Genomic DNA, 16,455 nt, shown 5'->3' on the forward strand with positions numbered 1-16,455 from the left:
ATTTCCATACAAGCTGTGCTCTGAGTCAGCACACAGTACTGAGGGGGGCCTTTTTATCTTGATGACGGAGCCATTAAGACTTGATATTTCAGACAGGCTCTGAAGATTGTGCAAACCATCATGCAGAAACAGTTGTATGGATTCAGTAAGTGATTGCATTTGAAAAATTAGAAAAATAAGAAGGATTTTAAAAAGGGCTTGAAGTTCCAGATTCCATAAACTGGGAAGTGCAAGTGTCATTCAAAAACAAACAAACATACAAACAAACAAAAAGAACAAAGGGTTTACCACTAGCTAAAGTAAGAGAGGCACCAGATACCAAGCTGCCGATTATCAAGCAGGTGTGGAAGCCAGTCAGAAAAGTTGGGAAACAGTCTTTATCATATGCCAATATGTGTGTGGTAATAAGAGGGGATCATAGAAAACCTCATCTCTAATTGAGAGATAGAGGTATTTTATCATCTTCTCTAAGCCTCCATTTAATTATCTGTAAAATACATTTAACTCTACCAACCTACCAAATGATTCCAGTGGAATCAAGGCATTTATACTGCTTAGCGTTGTGTATGGCATGAACTTGATAATGACTGACAAGGATGACAAAACCAGGAAGAAGAAAAGGATTTAAATTCTTAAAGATGTTAACATTGATCAAGATTGGAGATAGGAGAAAGAGTACATGGCCCATGAAGAATTAAAATCAGCAACCAGGATCAGAGAAAATGGAAAGTGTATTTCCTTACCACTTCAATCTCTGTGGGTTTTCTATCATCTAACTTGAAAGTAGTGATGGACACAGATCCCAAATACTGAATAACATTTATTTTTGATCCTTGTACAGTCTCAGTCCCTAAGGTCCCAAGAGAGGGTATGTTACATGTTTTCTGGGTATTGAGTTGAAGTAGAGGGGTACCCCATAGGCCATATGATGTAAAGAGACCAAGTAAGGTGCTTAGGCAAAAAAGCCATTGGATTGAACATGTAAAAATGCCGGTGAAGTTTAAAAAGAAAACTTGGATGGTTTATTGAGACTGATGTCAGGAAATAGTAGGTTTGTGGGTAATTGGGTGAGTACAAGATAGGTATATACATATACTTATGGGTAAAGGGCTCTATAGATGGAGAGAGAGAGAAAGAGAAAGGGAGAGGGAGAGGGGAAGGGAGAGGGAGAGAGATTGAGATTTGAACAAAGGAGTAATAGAGCAGTGGTTCAGAGTTGGGTTCCTGTGGTACGGAAACACATCTGCAATAGGAAATTATTCTCTGAGACAAACAGAATTAAGAATGGGTAAAAAAAATTTTTTTTGAGCAAGAGCCTATATGGAGATTTACTGGGCAACAGTGGTGTGTTTCAGCCCTGTTAAGCTAAATCGCATAGAAAGAAAGTGTGCTAGGAAATGCATTCTAACCGTGGATGCATTCAGGATTAGTTGCGTATACCAAGACTGGGAAATCATGAGTTCCTGGGTAGGGCTTCCCTGAATCTGTTCTTTGTGCATGCATCAGGGGCCTCTGACATTCACCAAGGCTTCTGTATTCCAGAATCTATCAGTAGGACCCAGTCCCTTCTATTGTTACAAGAAACACAGTGCTTAAGCAGATGCAGCAGAGTGAATCTGGGGTTTGGTACCACTTCATCTCCCAGTATTTTGAATCAAGCATGCCTTATCCCTTTTCTATGCGGCAAACCTCTGCTGTTTCATTTTGATCACAAGTCCTGCCAGTGAACAAAAAGAAGGAACCAATTTTTAGAAGCCTGCACAGGCCCTTTTCATCTTTTCTCAAAATTGTGCCCTATGAATTAACTGTTTCCTCACTACGTTAATTCAGGGGACACTAATTTCTTTTTTTCTGATAGAAACAATCTTGAGTGTGCATATAAACCATAATATGCCCTTGCCCAGATTTCCCAGGGAATCTTGGACCTTCTCTACAGTGATCTGGTCTCTCATCTCTGTACATAGTATTCACTGGCTTAAGTCTTGACCTCTGGACAACACAGTTTTCAGATTCTACTTTTTCTAATCCCTAGAGGCCACATCTCTCCATGCAGTTTTGGTTTTCCCTGTTCTTCCTGTAGTGACTTGATCAGGCATTATAAGCTAAGCATGATGCTTTCTGGAAAGGCAGCCATGAGGGCAATTTGAGGGTTTGGGCAGGTGATCTGGCAACTTGTGGAGTTGGTGACCAGTGTGAATGTAAGTTAGTTTTGTTAATCTCATCTCTCATTTGAAAGCCAAGCAGCATATGTGTCTGCTAGACATCACAGTAGGATATTGTGGGTGCATGGAAACTTGAAAAAGAGAAGCTATCAGTGAAGTCTCAACAATATAGATATCCAAACAAAATTTGAATAAAGGCAACACCAACACAGATGCTAACATGCAAGGGAAAAATTTCATGGGGATCCAACCCTAGACCAAGAATTACTGACAACTAAGGAATTCTAAGAGTAGAAGAAAATAGTCTTCCTTGAATAAAAAGTCCTCCAGTTGGTTATACAATCCCAAGTGATCTGCCCTGAAAATGCCAGCTCTTCAGATTAAGTACATTCACTCTTATAAGAAGAGGATCAGAAGTGGTAATAGAAGAAAACTATAGTATTCTACGAAGCCTGAGCCTCGTTGACTCTCTGTGAGACTGCTACATCACATGAATGGGCTTGACCAGAACCTTAACAAGAGCTAGAGGGCCTGCACTGCCTGTATAGGGCTGTTATTCCTAACAGAAGTTCTTAAGCTGTGAGACCCTGCTCTAGACCATCCTTTTGCTGTGAGGACTAGCAGGCAGAATGTTTCAGACCCAGTGAATGTTTCTAGGTTGAGTAGAACATCCCACAGTAGTCGAGCTTCAACAGTCATTGGATAGCAATATTTACAGGGAGATTAGGTAAACACAAGTCTTTTTTTAATTTTTAATTTTTAAGATTCATTGACTAAGTTGTGTGCACTGGTCATCTTTTCTGTCTCCATGTAAGGCATTATTGGTTAGATCAGAATTCTAGGTAACTTGAATCTTAGCTTTAGTCCCACCATACTAAGCTTTGTTAACGAAATCAAATGCAGACTTGTCCCAAATCTTGGCCACTATTCACTGTTTCCCCAAATGCTTCTGTACTTCCTGCCTCTGTGATCTTGCTTCTGAGGACAAATCATACCCGTGTGACTGCCTGCACTATTGACTCTACCATAAAGTGAGTCCCATGACTCAGGATGAGCCAGGGATCCTTTGTGGTAAAATTTTATCCCTGCTTTGGACACTACACCCTCACCTTCTCTCTCTGCTTCTTTCACACTGACATAGTGGATGAAGAACAATATCAGTGTTCAAAATCCAGTGGTGTTTAAGCCATTGAGCCATCAGCGGGTGAGTAGCCCTACATACAAGATATAAAACCTCTTTAGTCTGATGATGGCACAAGCTGTTGGTTCATATAGCCTGGTGTTGTCACACAATTCAGTTACCCAGTGCGAAACAAAACCCATGCTCTCCCTAATCTGCCTCTGCTATTGTGAATTAGCTTTCCAACTGTGTCTTAAAGGGAAGATAGTATCTTCTAAAGCTTCAAGCACAGCCAAGATATCATTGAGAGATATGAGACCACAGGAAAACACAAAGCAGAACAAACAGAACTTGTACAGGGGTTAACAAGGAAAAGTGACTTCTATTTCTAATGAACCTCTTCTGAAACAATGGTGGTACCTTAGAAAGGCCTCTCAGACTTCAATGTTCAATGGCCCATGCCATAGCCTAAGGTTCATCTGTGGAATCTGTTTTCCACATGGAAAAGTGAGGCACCTCCACTTTTTATGGAGTGATGGGAAGGCCCAGTGACACGTGGTTGAGATATGGTCATTCTCTGACACCCAAGGCAGTGCCTGTGTCTTTTGTAATATATAAGACATAGTATGCTGCCATGCCAACACCCAACCCACTCCACACTCATCTACTTCCTCCATTTCAAAACATTTCCTACAGCCGGTGTCATCATCAGACCAAAAGCTTTTCAGAGGTTTTGTATCTTTGTATGTAGGAATACACACTGAAGGCTCTATGCCTTAATCACTACTGAATTTTGAGCACTGATAATGTTCTCCATCCACTATATCAGGCAGAGAGAGAATATGAGGATGAAGTGTCTACCATGTAAGAGGAAAACTAGATTTTAAAAAGACAGTGTCTATAGGTCCTAAGTATTCCTAAATCTATAGATCTGAATCTACTTTTCAGCACGAGCCACTAGTTTCTACATTTGTACAGTCCTGTCTTGAGTATGTGCTATTCTTTCTTGTTAGCACCTGTGCTATAGTTGAACACCTGCTCATAGGCTTGAGCCCCCTTTAAGATCCCTGAGAGAAGAAATCAAGCTTTGTCCCTCTTCCCATCCTAGGTATACCAGTATTTTGAACCCATTCTTCCTAGAATTAACACACCCAGGACCTAGGATTCACTATAGTTGCATTGACACATTGCAACAGCTGGGAACTCTTGGTGACATGATCATCTGACTGAATAGATTATCAATACACATACAACAGTAATAGGATTCCTCAACATTTAAGTGTATTAGTCAAGAATCTATTAACTCTTCAGCTACTGAATTGATATCTAGTAGAATTAACTGAGCACTGGCCTTCTTTAAAAGCTCATGGGTAAAGAATGCCTAGAAGTCCTCCATGTTTTTTGTAAGCCTCTCTGCTACAAAGAAAAGATGAATATGTACCATTATGATTCTCTCTCTCTCTCTCTCTCTCTCTCTCTCTCTCTCTCTCTCTCTCTCTCATAAAATGAATGTAAAATGAAACACCCCAGCTCATGAATCTAGGTAGTTTTTGGACAATGATGAAGTACAAGACAGGTTTTATTTAGACTAGAGAACACCTATTAACAAAGGCTTTTCTATATAGTCCAAGTTTCCTCTTGTCTTTACTACCTGAATTCTAGTTCTGTCTCTTAATTCTGAATACATTCAAAGCTTAACTGATTTGGTTCTCAGAAGACTCTCAAGTATCTTTTGGGATTTTAGATAGCTACAGAAAGTATAGGATTGTATTCAAAGGCAATTCAGTCCCAAGTTACATGTCCTGGGGCTATACCCCTAAAAAGAAATATCTTGACTATCTTTTCCATATCAGTTCTATCTCTACACACAGCCAGAAATTGATCTGGAAACATGCCCAGGACCTGGATGACCTCAAGAGAGTCGCAACAAGTTTGACTACACCCCTCAGGCTTGCAAATGCCTGAGTGAGTATGTGTGTTCTTTGCGGTGAGAGACACTGGAAAGACACGTCAGGAAATATGTCATCCGTCATCATGGTGACATTACAAGAATTGTACTCATGGCTTACCTTGTTATATAGGTGGATAAGCACACATTTTGTCCCAGTCTCAGCTTGTTGGGAAGCAGTCAACTATGAGGCTTCATTATCTGCTATTTGTATTCCTCATCTTGTTCTTGGTGCCTGCTCCAGGTAAGAGGGGTTGGGAAATAAGGGGCGTAAAGGGTTCATAACATGTAATTTAGTCTGATCTTCTATGTTCTTCTGGGTGAGCATGAAATCAGGTGGATTTGCTGAATGAAAAGCAAACATCACCAATGGTTTCTTTCAACAACAATCAGTAAGAGCCTGAAAGCAGGTTTGTGTCTGTCCTGTAACACTCTTAAAAGACTAAATACTGCCACAGATGCCAAATCTCCACCCGCCTCATCACTGGAATACTATTAATGAGACCATAGAAAACTGATGTGAGATTTTAATTCTGACAGAAATGAACAGTTTAGTCTGGTACCCAAAACCACTATGTATTCCAATGGGTTTAGTGTTTGGAGGTAGAGAAAGACACGTTGAGCTGCTCTACAAAGGTACTAGAGACAATGGTAACCTCAATCCCCAGTTCTTATGGGAGGTTTAGAGACCAGGCCATTGTGTGTTCACAGCTGAGATGTAGCCCGTAGAGACATTTGTTTGTTTCCTCCTTAGGTCTCCTTTAACGTTATTTGTGATTTTATAGGAAAAGAGAGACAAATGGAAAATGAAACTGATTCAGTGGTACACAGTTTGCTAGATCCAGTGCCTTTCTAACACTCTTTTCCTAAAATATTCTTTTCTTTTCCTCTTGCAGGGGACGCATTCCTACCAAAAACCCTCCGAAAATTTTTCTGCAGAATAAGAGGTGGCCGGTGTGCTGTACTTAACTGCCTTGGAAAGGAAGAACAAATAGGTCGATGTTCTAATAGCGGTCGAAAATGCTGCCGAAAGAAGAAGTAGAAGACCCTGACTCAAACTTAGAATATGCAGGGTGAGGGTGGGGGAGGTCCTTCTGGGAATGTATAAAAGGAAAATCAAGTTATTATATATATATATTTTAAAAAACTAGTAGCTTAATCTCTTTGAACATCCTGGTCATTGTTAACAAATAGGCAACTAAGAATGACACTAGACTTAGTCTGATTTGAATGAAGTAGCATCTCTGCAGCAGTCTACAAGATACCTAAGCTCATATCCCAAGGGAAAGGATGTCAATAGGATGTGTGTGCATGTATGTGTATGCATGTGTGTGTGAAGAGTGCTTGCATGAGTGTAAATGCATATGTGTGTGTAACAAGTATATAAATATTGTAGATATATGGAAGGTACATATAGAATGTACAATCTATAATTTTATACTCCATTGAAAGTGGAGTTATTATCTCTTTAAACACACCCTTCGAATCTTAGCTATAGATGTTTACAACTTTCTGGCCTTCTCCCCAGGTGCATTTTCCTGAAACTAAAATGTTAGTTCACCCCAGGTCAACCTTAACTCCTTCTGAAACTTTTGTTCAGAGAAACAGGAATTTCTGCTGCTCTGGCATTTACTCTGGTACTTCCTGCCTGGTATACACTCTACCCACACATTTCTTAACTATAGTGTACCCCCCCTCCCCCCGGCCGGGAACTGTCTTGTAGTCTCTTCTTCCTCAAAACAGCAAGCTTCCCAATTAGGAACAGTCTTTCCCTAGATGTGCCTGCTGCGAAGTCTTGCTTGTTTTTATTTTTTCAAGATGATGATTTTATTGATTATTTGGGAATTTCACATTCTGTACCCCAATCATACTCACTTCCCAGTCCTCCCAGGTTTGCCCGAATCCTTGTTATCCCCAAACAAGATGATGATGAAGAAGGAGGAGGAGGAAAATGAGATATACAAGTCCAATTTGGGCTGCCTGTATTCTCACTTAAGCATGGTCAAACTTCTAGTATCCAGACCCTTAAAGAAAACTGAGTCCTCTGCCACTCACATCCCCACTGAAAGCCTTCAGTTGTTTTTGATCTGTGGACATTCATATATCGCTACCTTCCACATTTTGTTGTATGGTTCTTAATTCTTAACAGCACAGACTTGATTTCTATTTCTAGACATTTAGTACCTTGACCGTGCAACTGGTTAACAAGCATGCTTTGAGTCAAAGGACATTCATACAGCTTAGAGCTGCTTTCACTTTATTTGCTGTTCTCTAGATGTTGATACAAAGTGATTCAGATATACCCAGTCAGTAGTCATCCCTGACAGCACCATGCAGTTAGAGACAATAGCTAGGCTCTTGATGGGAGCACCCTGTTAGAGGGGCGCACAGACAGGATAGCCAAGCTTTCAGCAGGGGCAGAAGAACCATCCTACCTCACAAAGTTTATAGAACCCATCTTCTGACAAGCTTTGTCAGTTACCATTGTACCCACTGCATGAAGCTCAAAGGAAATTAAAACTCATTTAGGTTTGCACATGTCCTCATTCCAAAAGCTGCATAATCTTAGCTCTAGGTTTTGGTGAGGGGTCTTTTTTTTATGATGGTTGTGTGGTCTTCCAGAATGACCACTGGTCATTCTGCCTTAGGGGGGAAAATCCATTCTGGCGATTTCGTTCACATGGACTTAGTAGGATGAATACAGCCATAAGAAGTCACCTTAGCTAATGGAATGAGAGAAACATGAGCTGCAGCCACAAGAGTTCTTGAAGAGACATTCAGCCTACCGTCCCCAATAGCTAGACTGCTGTCACCATCTCTTTGATGTACTTGTCCTCAAAAGGAGAGGGGAAAGGACACTGCCTACTCCCTCCCTATCCCTCCCCTCACCCCAAGTATTTCAGATTATCTTTGCTTCGGCCTACCTCATTCAATGAGTTCAAACCAGTATAGACAGCATCCAGGAAAGTGCTACTGGCTGTTCCCTGGGATTGCAACAGGACTTTATGGGAAAAAAATCACACTCGTTTGGGTGGATCTTTAAATGACAGAGCATTGTTTTAATAGTAATTGGAGGCAGTTGAGTCATCCAGAAAAGGATGAGTTAGAATTAATGCTAAGCATGCTCATTTAGGAACCACTACCTTCTTGCAACCTCTAAGCCCAATAAAGCCTCTCCTCTACATTATGGGAGTTCCTTAAGATTGCTTGTTCAAAAGTAAAATGAAATCTATGAATAAATAGTCACACTAACCTAATTCGAAGTGTGTGTTTAGATTTAAAATGACGCAGGGGGGAGAAAAATCAAAGGCTGCTGAGACCCTATTTGTAAAAATGGAGGTATACAAATGCTGGCCAGACACTTTTTCACGTATATAAACAGGTCTGTGCTGTACGAGGTAATTTTCCCTAAGGAAACATAGGATGGCACAATTAGGGAACGGTTTGTTGAAGTTCTGTGATTCAGGATTAAAAAAAAAAATCACCAGGTGGTGGTGCACACCTTTAATTCCAGGACTCAGAAGGCAAACAGGTAGATCTCTGAGTTGGAGACCAGCCTGGTCTACAGAGTAAGTTCCATGACAGCCTGGACTGCACAGAGAAACTCTGTCTCAAAAAAAAAATGTTTTCCCCATGATACTAGGGAGTAACCCATGAGCCTAGTGTGTGATAGGCAAGTGCTATGTAACAGAAGACCTCTTCTAGAATGCCTTGACCCCATACCAGTTTGAGATATGGTTTCACAAGGTTGCTCAGGGTGTCTACAAAAGCAATTGTGTAGTTCAAATGGCCCTCCTGCCTAGGCCTTCTGAGTAGGTGAGATTACAGGATATTCACTGCTATACTTGGCTTGGTTGAGATCCTATATTCTCATCACCTGGGGGCTAGAAACAGGTACTCACAAGTTTCTTCTAGGTGGGCATAGGGTCCTATGTTCAGGTAAGATGGTACCAATGCATTGCTTTCTCTGAGACAGGAAACAGCACACCTATCTGACTCCATGTCCATCACATTGGGTGGATGGTGAGTTGCTTGAGATTTTTTAGTAGCAAATGAACTTCAACATTGAGCAGTAACTAGGAGAAATCTGAGACTAGACCCATGTACTACCCTCAAAAAGCTTGGGGAACCTTGACTTGGCTCACATTCTGTTGTATCCAGCAGCTGAATGTGCTCAAGACTAGAGAGATCTAGGTAAAATTAGTGCCTACTGAGTCCTAAGCCTGTTGCCAGACTTTGAGATGGTCAAGTCAAATGTCTGAGATATAGGCAAGTAATCTCCAATTGTAACCAGTAAGTCTGTCCCAGGACAGCATGGGTCTCTCCCACCTAAGAAGTAGAGCAGAAAGCTGCTCTTGGTGAGCAGTGCAGGAGGAAATCATCACACTGAATGTGCTCTCAAAGGGCCACTCCTTGACAAGAGACAGGTGCTCTGTGTTTCACAATAGTAATTACTGGGGTTCTAGTCAGTGTGGATTCCAATGCAGGGGGCAGCACCTGGCACTATATAAGGCACTGAGCTCAAGTCCCTCTGCATCTCTGCATCTCACCAGGCTTCAGTCATGAGGATCCATTACCTTCTCTTCACATTTCTCCTGGTGCTGCTGTCTCCACTTGCAGGTGAGTCAGGGGAATAGGATGGTCCCACACTGATATGAGAGACAGCACCCTACCCGGTGTGTGTGTGTGTGTGTGTGTGTGTGTGTGTGTGTGTGTGTGTGTGTAGCTTTATGTGTCTCTGTGTATGCCTCTTCGTCTTTCTTTCTTTCTTTCTTTCTTTCTTTCTTTCTTTCTTTCTTTCTTTCTTTCTTTCTTTCTTTCTTTCTTTCTCTCTCTCTCTCTCTCTCTCTCTCTCTCTCTCTCTCTCTCTCTCTCTCTTCCTTCCTTCCTTCCTTCCTTCCTTCCCCCCTCTCTTTCTTTCAAGATTTATTTATTTATTTTATGTATGTGAGTACATTCTTCAGACACACCAGAGGCACTAGATCTCATTACAGATGGTTGTAAGTCACCATGTGGTTGCTGGGAATTGAACTCAGGACCTCTGGAAGAGCAGTCAAGTGCTCTTAACCACTGAGCCATCTCTCCAGTCTCCTCTTTGTCTCTTTCTCTCTCTCTCTCTCTCTCTCTCTCTCTCTCTCTCTCTCTCTCTCTCTCTCTCTGTGTGTGTGTGTGTCTGTCTGTCTTTGTCTCTGTCTGTCTCTCTCTAATCCACTTATTGCCCTCCTTTTTTTCATTCTTTCTTCTAAGCACATTTTAACAGTGTGTATTGTGTGATTGCTGAAACAAACCAAAAACTCTTTCTTTTTAACTTGAAGAAGCCTAATGTAGACTCACTCTGAGCTGATCTGCAGTGCCTGACTTCCATTTTCTAATTCCTGGTGCTAAGCTTAAGATTATGAAATGAGTGTCTTATAGGTAGCTTAAAATTTATAACATGAAGAATGTTTGATTCTTATCTGAAAAAGTTATTCATTTAGAAATCTTTATATTTAATGAGTATAGAGTCTCTGCTTGCTCTAGAGAATCCTCCAGAATAACCAGCCCAGCCTCTATTTGAGAACTTCCTTTCCTCCTACCTCTATGGAATACCCTTAAGCATACACATTCCACAGGGGTAATGGGGCTCATAGCTCAGAGGGGTTATAAATCACAGCTTCATAAACTCTGCCTACATTTTATTTAGTGGAAAATGTTTATATCCTTTTAAATTATGTACACATATATGGATATGTGCCAAGCAGCACAGTACCCACAGAGGTCATAAAAGGACATCTAATCTCTCAGAGATAGGGTTATATACACATATGGGCTGTCTGATATGGTACTAGGAATTTACCCCAGGTCTTCTGCAGGAGCGGTATGTACTCCTAACTGCTGAGGCATCTTTCTAGGCTTCAGATTGTATTTCATCCTTGACAAACAAAACAAAGGGATTCACAACTCAAGAGAGGGAGCTAAACAAGTAAGAGAGAACATGAAATGAATGAATGAATGAATGAAGCAAGGACCTCAAACTGCATCAGACAGAAATGATATAGAGAGGAACATAATTTCACTAATTTTGTTGAAGGGTTCTGGTTTGGAAAGGAGCATCTGTGTTCCATGAGATACACAGACACTTACTCTGCCTGACATTTAGATGAATGCAAAGAACAAAGGAGGGAGAAGAGGGAAGGATGAGATTAAGACTGGATTTTAGACATTTGAAACTATCAAAAATAAGATTTTTTACTTTTGATTTCTATTGTAAATTACTAAGGAATCAAGTTATCATTAAGCAAGTCTTATACATGGAGATTTGGGGCCAATACTTCATTTAAAATAGGTACCTGGAAGTTAAAATACCTTAATTAAAAATAGGAAGATGGCTCAGTGATAAAAAGTGCATGTTGTGCAAGTATGAAGATCAGAATTTGGATCCCAGTGTCCATGAAGAAGCATAGAGGGCTTCTGGTGTACATCTGTAATTCTAGCACAAAGAAGGATCCCACAGGCACATTGGCCAGCCAGCCAGCCAGACCTCTCAATGAATTCCAGTTCACTGAGACACTCTAGATCAAAAATTGAGGCAGAGAACAATTGATGAACATATCTTATGACAACCTCTGGCCTCTATATGTGCCTGAAAACCTGTTTGTACACATTCATACTCAACAGCTGTTTCTGATACAAAAAGAAGGATTTTTTTATGTGGAAAAGGAGAGGCAGGGCTGCTGTGAAGAGGCCAAAGACTCACACAGAATCCCTACTGAGGTCTAGCCTGATGAACCTGAAAATTCCCATCAGTCAGGGGTAGAGCAGACCCTTCAACATTTGGGTGTTAGGAAAACGAGCACTCCTTTATACAGCACCAGTGGCCAGAACTGGATTCAGTTCTGCTAAAACAGACAACCCAGTTTTGGGGGCATGGGGATCCTGCTTGGAATGTACTCAAGGTAATAGCACACTGGACTGTATTTCTGACCTGAGGCTCAACTCTAACATGTGTTTTTCTTACTTATTCCAGCCTTTACCCAAATTATCAACAATCCAATAACATGCATGACCAATGGAGCCATATGCTGGGGTCCGTGCCCTACCGCTTTTCGACAGATTGGCAATTGTGGCCATTTTAAAGTCAGATGCTGTAAGATAAGATAGATAAAAAGACGAAGAACCAGCAAGATGAATAAATTGCCAGAATTTGCTCCTCCATGAAGATTCACAAATCAAACCCAATTAAAGTTCTTTGATTACCTTCTCTAACTCCAGTTCTAGGGGATGCACACCTTCTTTTGACCTTTATAACAACCATTTGCAGAGTACATACAGAAAAAATACCATACAAATAAAATTATAATAATAGTAATAATTATAATTTTAAAAATAAAGTCACTGAAAAAAATACTTTGCCTTCAGACTTCGCATACATATATACATGCATTCACCTGACCAAGCAAGCTCACTCAACAGGTTCTCCAGGGCAGGAAAGAAGATTAAAAACAAAAAAGACAGTTATACAACACTGTAGCATGACCCTAGCCAGTTATTAGGCTAAGTGGTTTTATTTTTTTCCAGTCTGCTTTTAAACCATTTTAAGAACATGCAAAATGATAAGATCAGTGCTGGGTAAAAGAACAAACAAGGTAATAAACAAAATCCCATAAACACCTTTCTAGGGGCTAGTTAGGATGACCGAGACAAAAGGAATGACACACACGCCTCAGATGAGCCTGCTCTGAGCTTTGCATTAACTCAAATGTAAATGTTCTTAATCTGGGCCTATTTCCTGAGTTGTGGTCCAAAGTCAGATTCCCAACTTGAACTTACTTCCTTTGTTCTGGTCTGATGTCAAATTCCTGCCAAATGTCTAGAAGTGTCCACAAAAAGCTCTCCACATCGCCCCTCTTTCATATTCTGTAAACAAGAGTGCACCTGTGTTAGGTCATTCTGACAAGAATGCCTTCCTTACCTGTCATGGAATACACATTATCAAAATATTCTTAAATATTATTAAAAATATTCTTAGGTTGGTAAGGCTCTGTACAGAATCTTACCTGTCCTTGGCTGCCAGCCTGTTAAATTAATAACTCTGTATTGGGATCCATTTTTTTAGTTTCAAGCCATGTATTTTAGCTGCCAACATATTGATGTTGTTAAAGGCAAGATTTATCACAATGGGCAGGAATAAAAGTATTCCCAGGATATGAAGATCTAGCATGATCAAGCTATATATATGCCATCCTTGAAGGTTGGCCAAGATTGAAATACTGACTTCATGCCATGAATCAATTTATCAGTAATATCTACAGCATCAAAGCTCAACAGAGAAATATCCTTTAAATTCATAATCTTGGTATGCAAAGTTAAAACATCCAGACAGGTGTTAGAATTGTACCAAATACCCTGCAAGTATCTTTGAACTTTTTCTTGATTATATTGACTATCATTGTAAAGTTTAGAAGTAACACAAATTCGTTGGTATTTAGCATAACACTTGAGATGGTGTCTTACTCTTAAACTCTGAACCTCCTCACAAATAATTGAATAGTGTCATAAAGAGCATCAATCTGTTGTTCCAAAAGTCTATCTAAATTCTCTGGAATACTCAGAATATTAGTAACATTTTTTTGCTAAATGATTACCAAAAGTAGCTATCGTAACTTCTTGTGTCAAAGCCATTGCAGAAGCAGTGATGCTAGGTATTAATGCAAATAAAGCTGCTTAACCAGCAATAATCAATAAGCAATAAACAAGCCCACTTTTGTTTAAAGCCTGACTCACTTCTTCCAGTACTTGGAAGCTTTTTTCAGAATACTAAGATCCTGTAATATTCACAATAGTACAAAAGCTGATTGATAAACAACCATTACTGACACGCCATATTTCAATACTCTAACAAAATGATAAAGTGTGCAATCAATACAACTTACATCAAATACTGTAGAAGAAACAAAAGTAATTTTAACAAGGCAAATTAATAAACGATTAGGAGTCTTAACATAAGAAATAGCACTTGTTCAAAATCCTGATCCTGTCCCAATATTTTCTATAGCCAATGCAACTTCAGCTACAGCTAACTTCTTGATATGCTGTATAGACTTCCCTGCTTCTGATTGCCAAAGGCCTATGGACATCTCTTTTTGCTCAATGTTTGATTCATTCCCTGCCCAATCAATGATTCACATTTACTGGAAATATTAAACCACATTGGGGGTTTATTATAACATTCTTTCTATCTAATAACTTTGATAAATGCAAGTTCCATATTCTCTGTGGGTTCAGACCCACAAGGTAGTATCTCATGAGGATCAGGGGCAGATACTTCATAATGTTTAGGCATGTCTATCTCTAGGCTTTAAGTTACAGTTTGTGAAATGCTTTTTTTCCAAATTAGAGGAAACAGTGAAATACACCAATTGTTATTTCAACCAGTGGCACAAGTTTCTTGTAGTCTGGGCTGATATCCTAATCAGGCCTTGGACACAAACTCCATAGCCAGTCCCAAAACACCCAGATGAAGCTCTACTCCCAGGTGCTCTAACATGTCCAGAATCACAGCATCATTTGATGCCAGGAGCTTGGTCAAACCAGGATCTCAGGGTCCCAGAGGCACCTTGACTCCCAGCAACTCTGACACACCCAGGATCTCAGAATCACAGGATCCCAGAATCACAGCATCACAGAGACAGCTTGATTCTGAGGAGTTTGGACACAACCAGGATCACAGGGAGGACAGGCTCCAGTCAGCTATAGCGAAGGCAGGTAGCACTAGAGATAACCAGATGGCTGGAGGCAAGTGTAAGAATATAAGCCTCAGAAACCATGGTTACTTGGCATCATCAGAACCCAATTCTCCTACCAGAGCAAGTTGAGGAGACACCATCTCACTGGAAAAGCAAGATTCAGATTTAAAATCACTCCTCATGATGATGATATAGGGCTCTAAGAAGGACATAAATGGGCCATCATGGGCACGAACTCTGTCACCAGTTCCCAGAGGACTCTCCATGCTGCACGTACCCTAGCACACCCAGGATCTTAGGATCACTGAGGAGAGTTGGCCTCCAGAGAGTGCTCTGACCCTGGGACTCAGGTGAGAGTGCCATCTTGTATCCTGGGTCTCTCAGAGACCAGTCTCCGTAGGAGAGCACACGGGCCACAGAAGCAACAGAGCTTTTGGGACAGGGTCCCTTCGGGCCTTCATCTTCAGCCAGGAGGTGGATCAGAACTCCAGACCTCTGTGCACCTTTTCTACAAGAGGAGAGCTTGCCTGCAGAGAGTGCTCTGACCACTGGCACTCAGGAGAGTTGAATTTCTAGGACTGCTGACAGAGGCTAACAGAATCACAGGAGGAACAAGCTCCAGCCAGAGATAGCTAGAACATCTAACATCAGAGATTACCAGATGGCAAAAAGGCAAACATAAGAATCTTACTAACAGAAACCAAGACAACTCAGCATCATCAGAACCCAGTACTCCCATCACAGCGAGACCTGGATACCCCAACACACCCAAAAAGCAAGATTCTGATTTAAAATCATATCTAATGATGCTGGTAGAGGATTTTAAGAAGGGCATTAATAACTCACTTAAAGAAATACAGGGGAACACTGCTAAACATGGTAGAAGTTCTTAAAGAGGAAGCACAAAAATTTCTTAAAGAATTACAGGAAAACACAACCAAATAGGTGATAGAATTGAACAAAACCATCCAAGATCTAAAAATGGAAGGAGAAACAATAAAGAAAACCCAAAGGGAGATAACTCTGGAGATAGAAAACCTAGGAAAGAAATAAGGAAATAATAATAATAATAAGAAAATTAGGAAAACCATAGATGCAAGCATTAGCAATATAATACAAGAGATGGAAGAGAGAATCTCAGGTGCAAAAGATTCCATAGAAAAAATGAACACATTTTTTTTTCCATAGAAAAAATGGACACAACAATCAAAGAAAATGCAAAATGCAAAAAGATCCTAACTCAAAACATCCAGGAAACCCAGGACACAATGAGAAGACAAACCTAAGGCTAATAGGTATAGATGAAAATGAAGATTTTCAACTAAAAGGGACAGTAAATATCTTCAACAATATTATAGAAGAAAACTTCTGTAACCTACAGAAAGAGATGCCCATGAACATAGAAGAAGCTTACAGAACTCAACATAGACTGGACCAGAAAAGAAATTCCTCAGGACACATAATAATCAAAACAAGAAATGCACTAAATAAAGATAGACT

The 16,455-nt window shown here is 40.3% G+C and overlaps 2 protein-coding genes across 7 annotated transcripts in view; both read left to right on the top strand.

The window, feature by feature from the left end:
* The window catches only part of Defb14 (defensin beta 14), a 35,066-nt gene extending 28,697 nt beyond the window's left edge, over positions 1-6,369 (top strand). For 2 of the 6 annotated variants that reach the window (XM_030243535.1, XM_006508794.4), the window contains exons 2-4: positions 5,136-5,269; positions 5,364-5,474; positions 6,127-6,369. In XM_030243535.1, the coding sequence (XP_030099395.1) occupies positions 5,417-5,474; positions 6,127-6,272 (204 nt within the window). In that variant the 5' untranslated portion in view covers positions 5,136-5,269; positions 5,364-5,416 and the 3' untranslated portion in view covers positions 6,273-6,369. Of the gene's footprint in view, positions 1-5,135; positions 5,270-5,363; positions 5,475-6,126 lie in introns of those variants that run through there. The other 4 variants (XM_006508792.3, XM_006508797.4, XM_006508795.4 and 1 more) reach the window with 3 other exon arrangements.
* Positions 6,370-9,763: 3,394 nt separating this feature from the next.
* On the top strand, positions 9,764-12,607 carry Defb4 (defensin beta 4). The gene is made up of 2 exons (NM_019728.4): positions 9,764-9,850; positions 12,237-12,607. The coding sequence occupies exons 1-2, from the start codon at positions 9,793-9,795 to the stop codon at positions 12,368-12,370; spliced, it is 192 nt and encodes a 63-aa protein (NP_062702.1). The 5' UTR covers positions 9,764-9,792; the 3' UTR covers positions 12,371-12,607.
* Positions 12,608-16,455: the final 3,848 nt, after the last annotated feature.

This window comes from Mus musculus, chromosome 8 (genome assembly GCF_000001635.26).
Source record: "Mus musculus strain C57BL/6J chromosome 8, GRCm38.p6 C57BL/6J".
Taxonomy (NCBI): domain Eukaryota; kingdom Metazoa; phylum Chordata; class Mammalia; order Rodentia; family Muridae; genus Mus; species Mus musculus.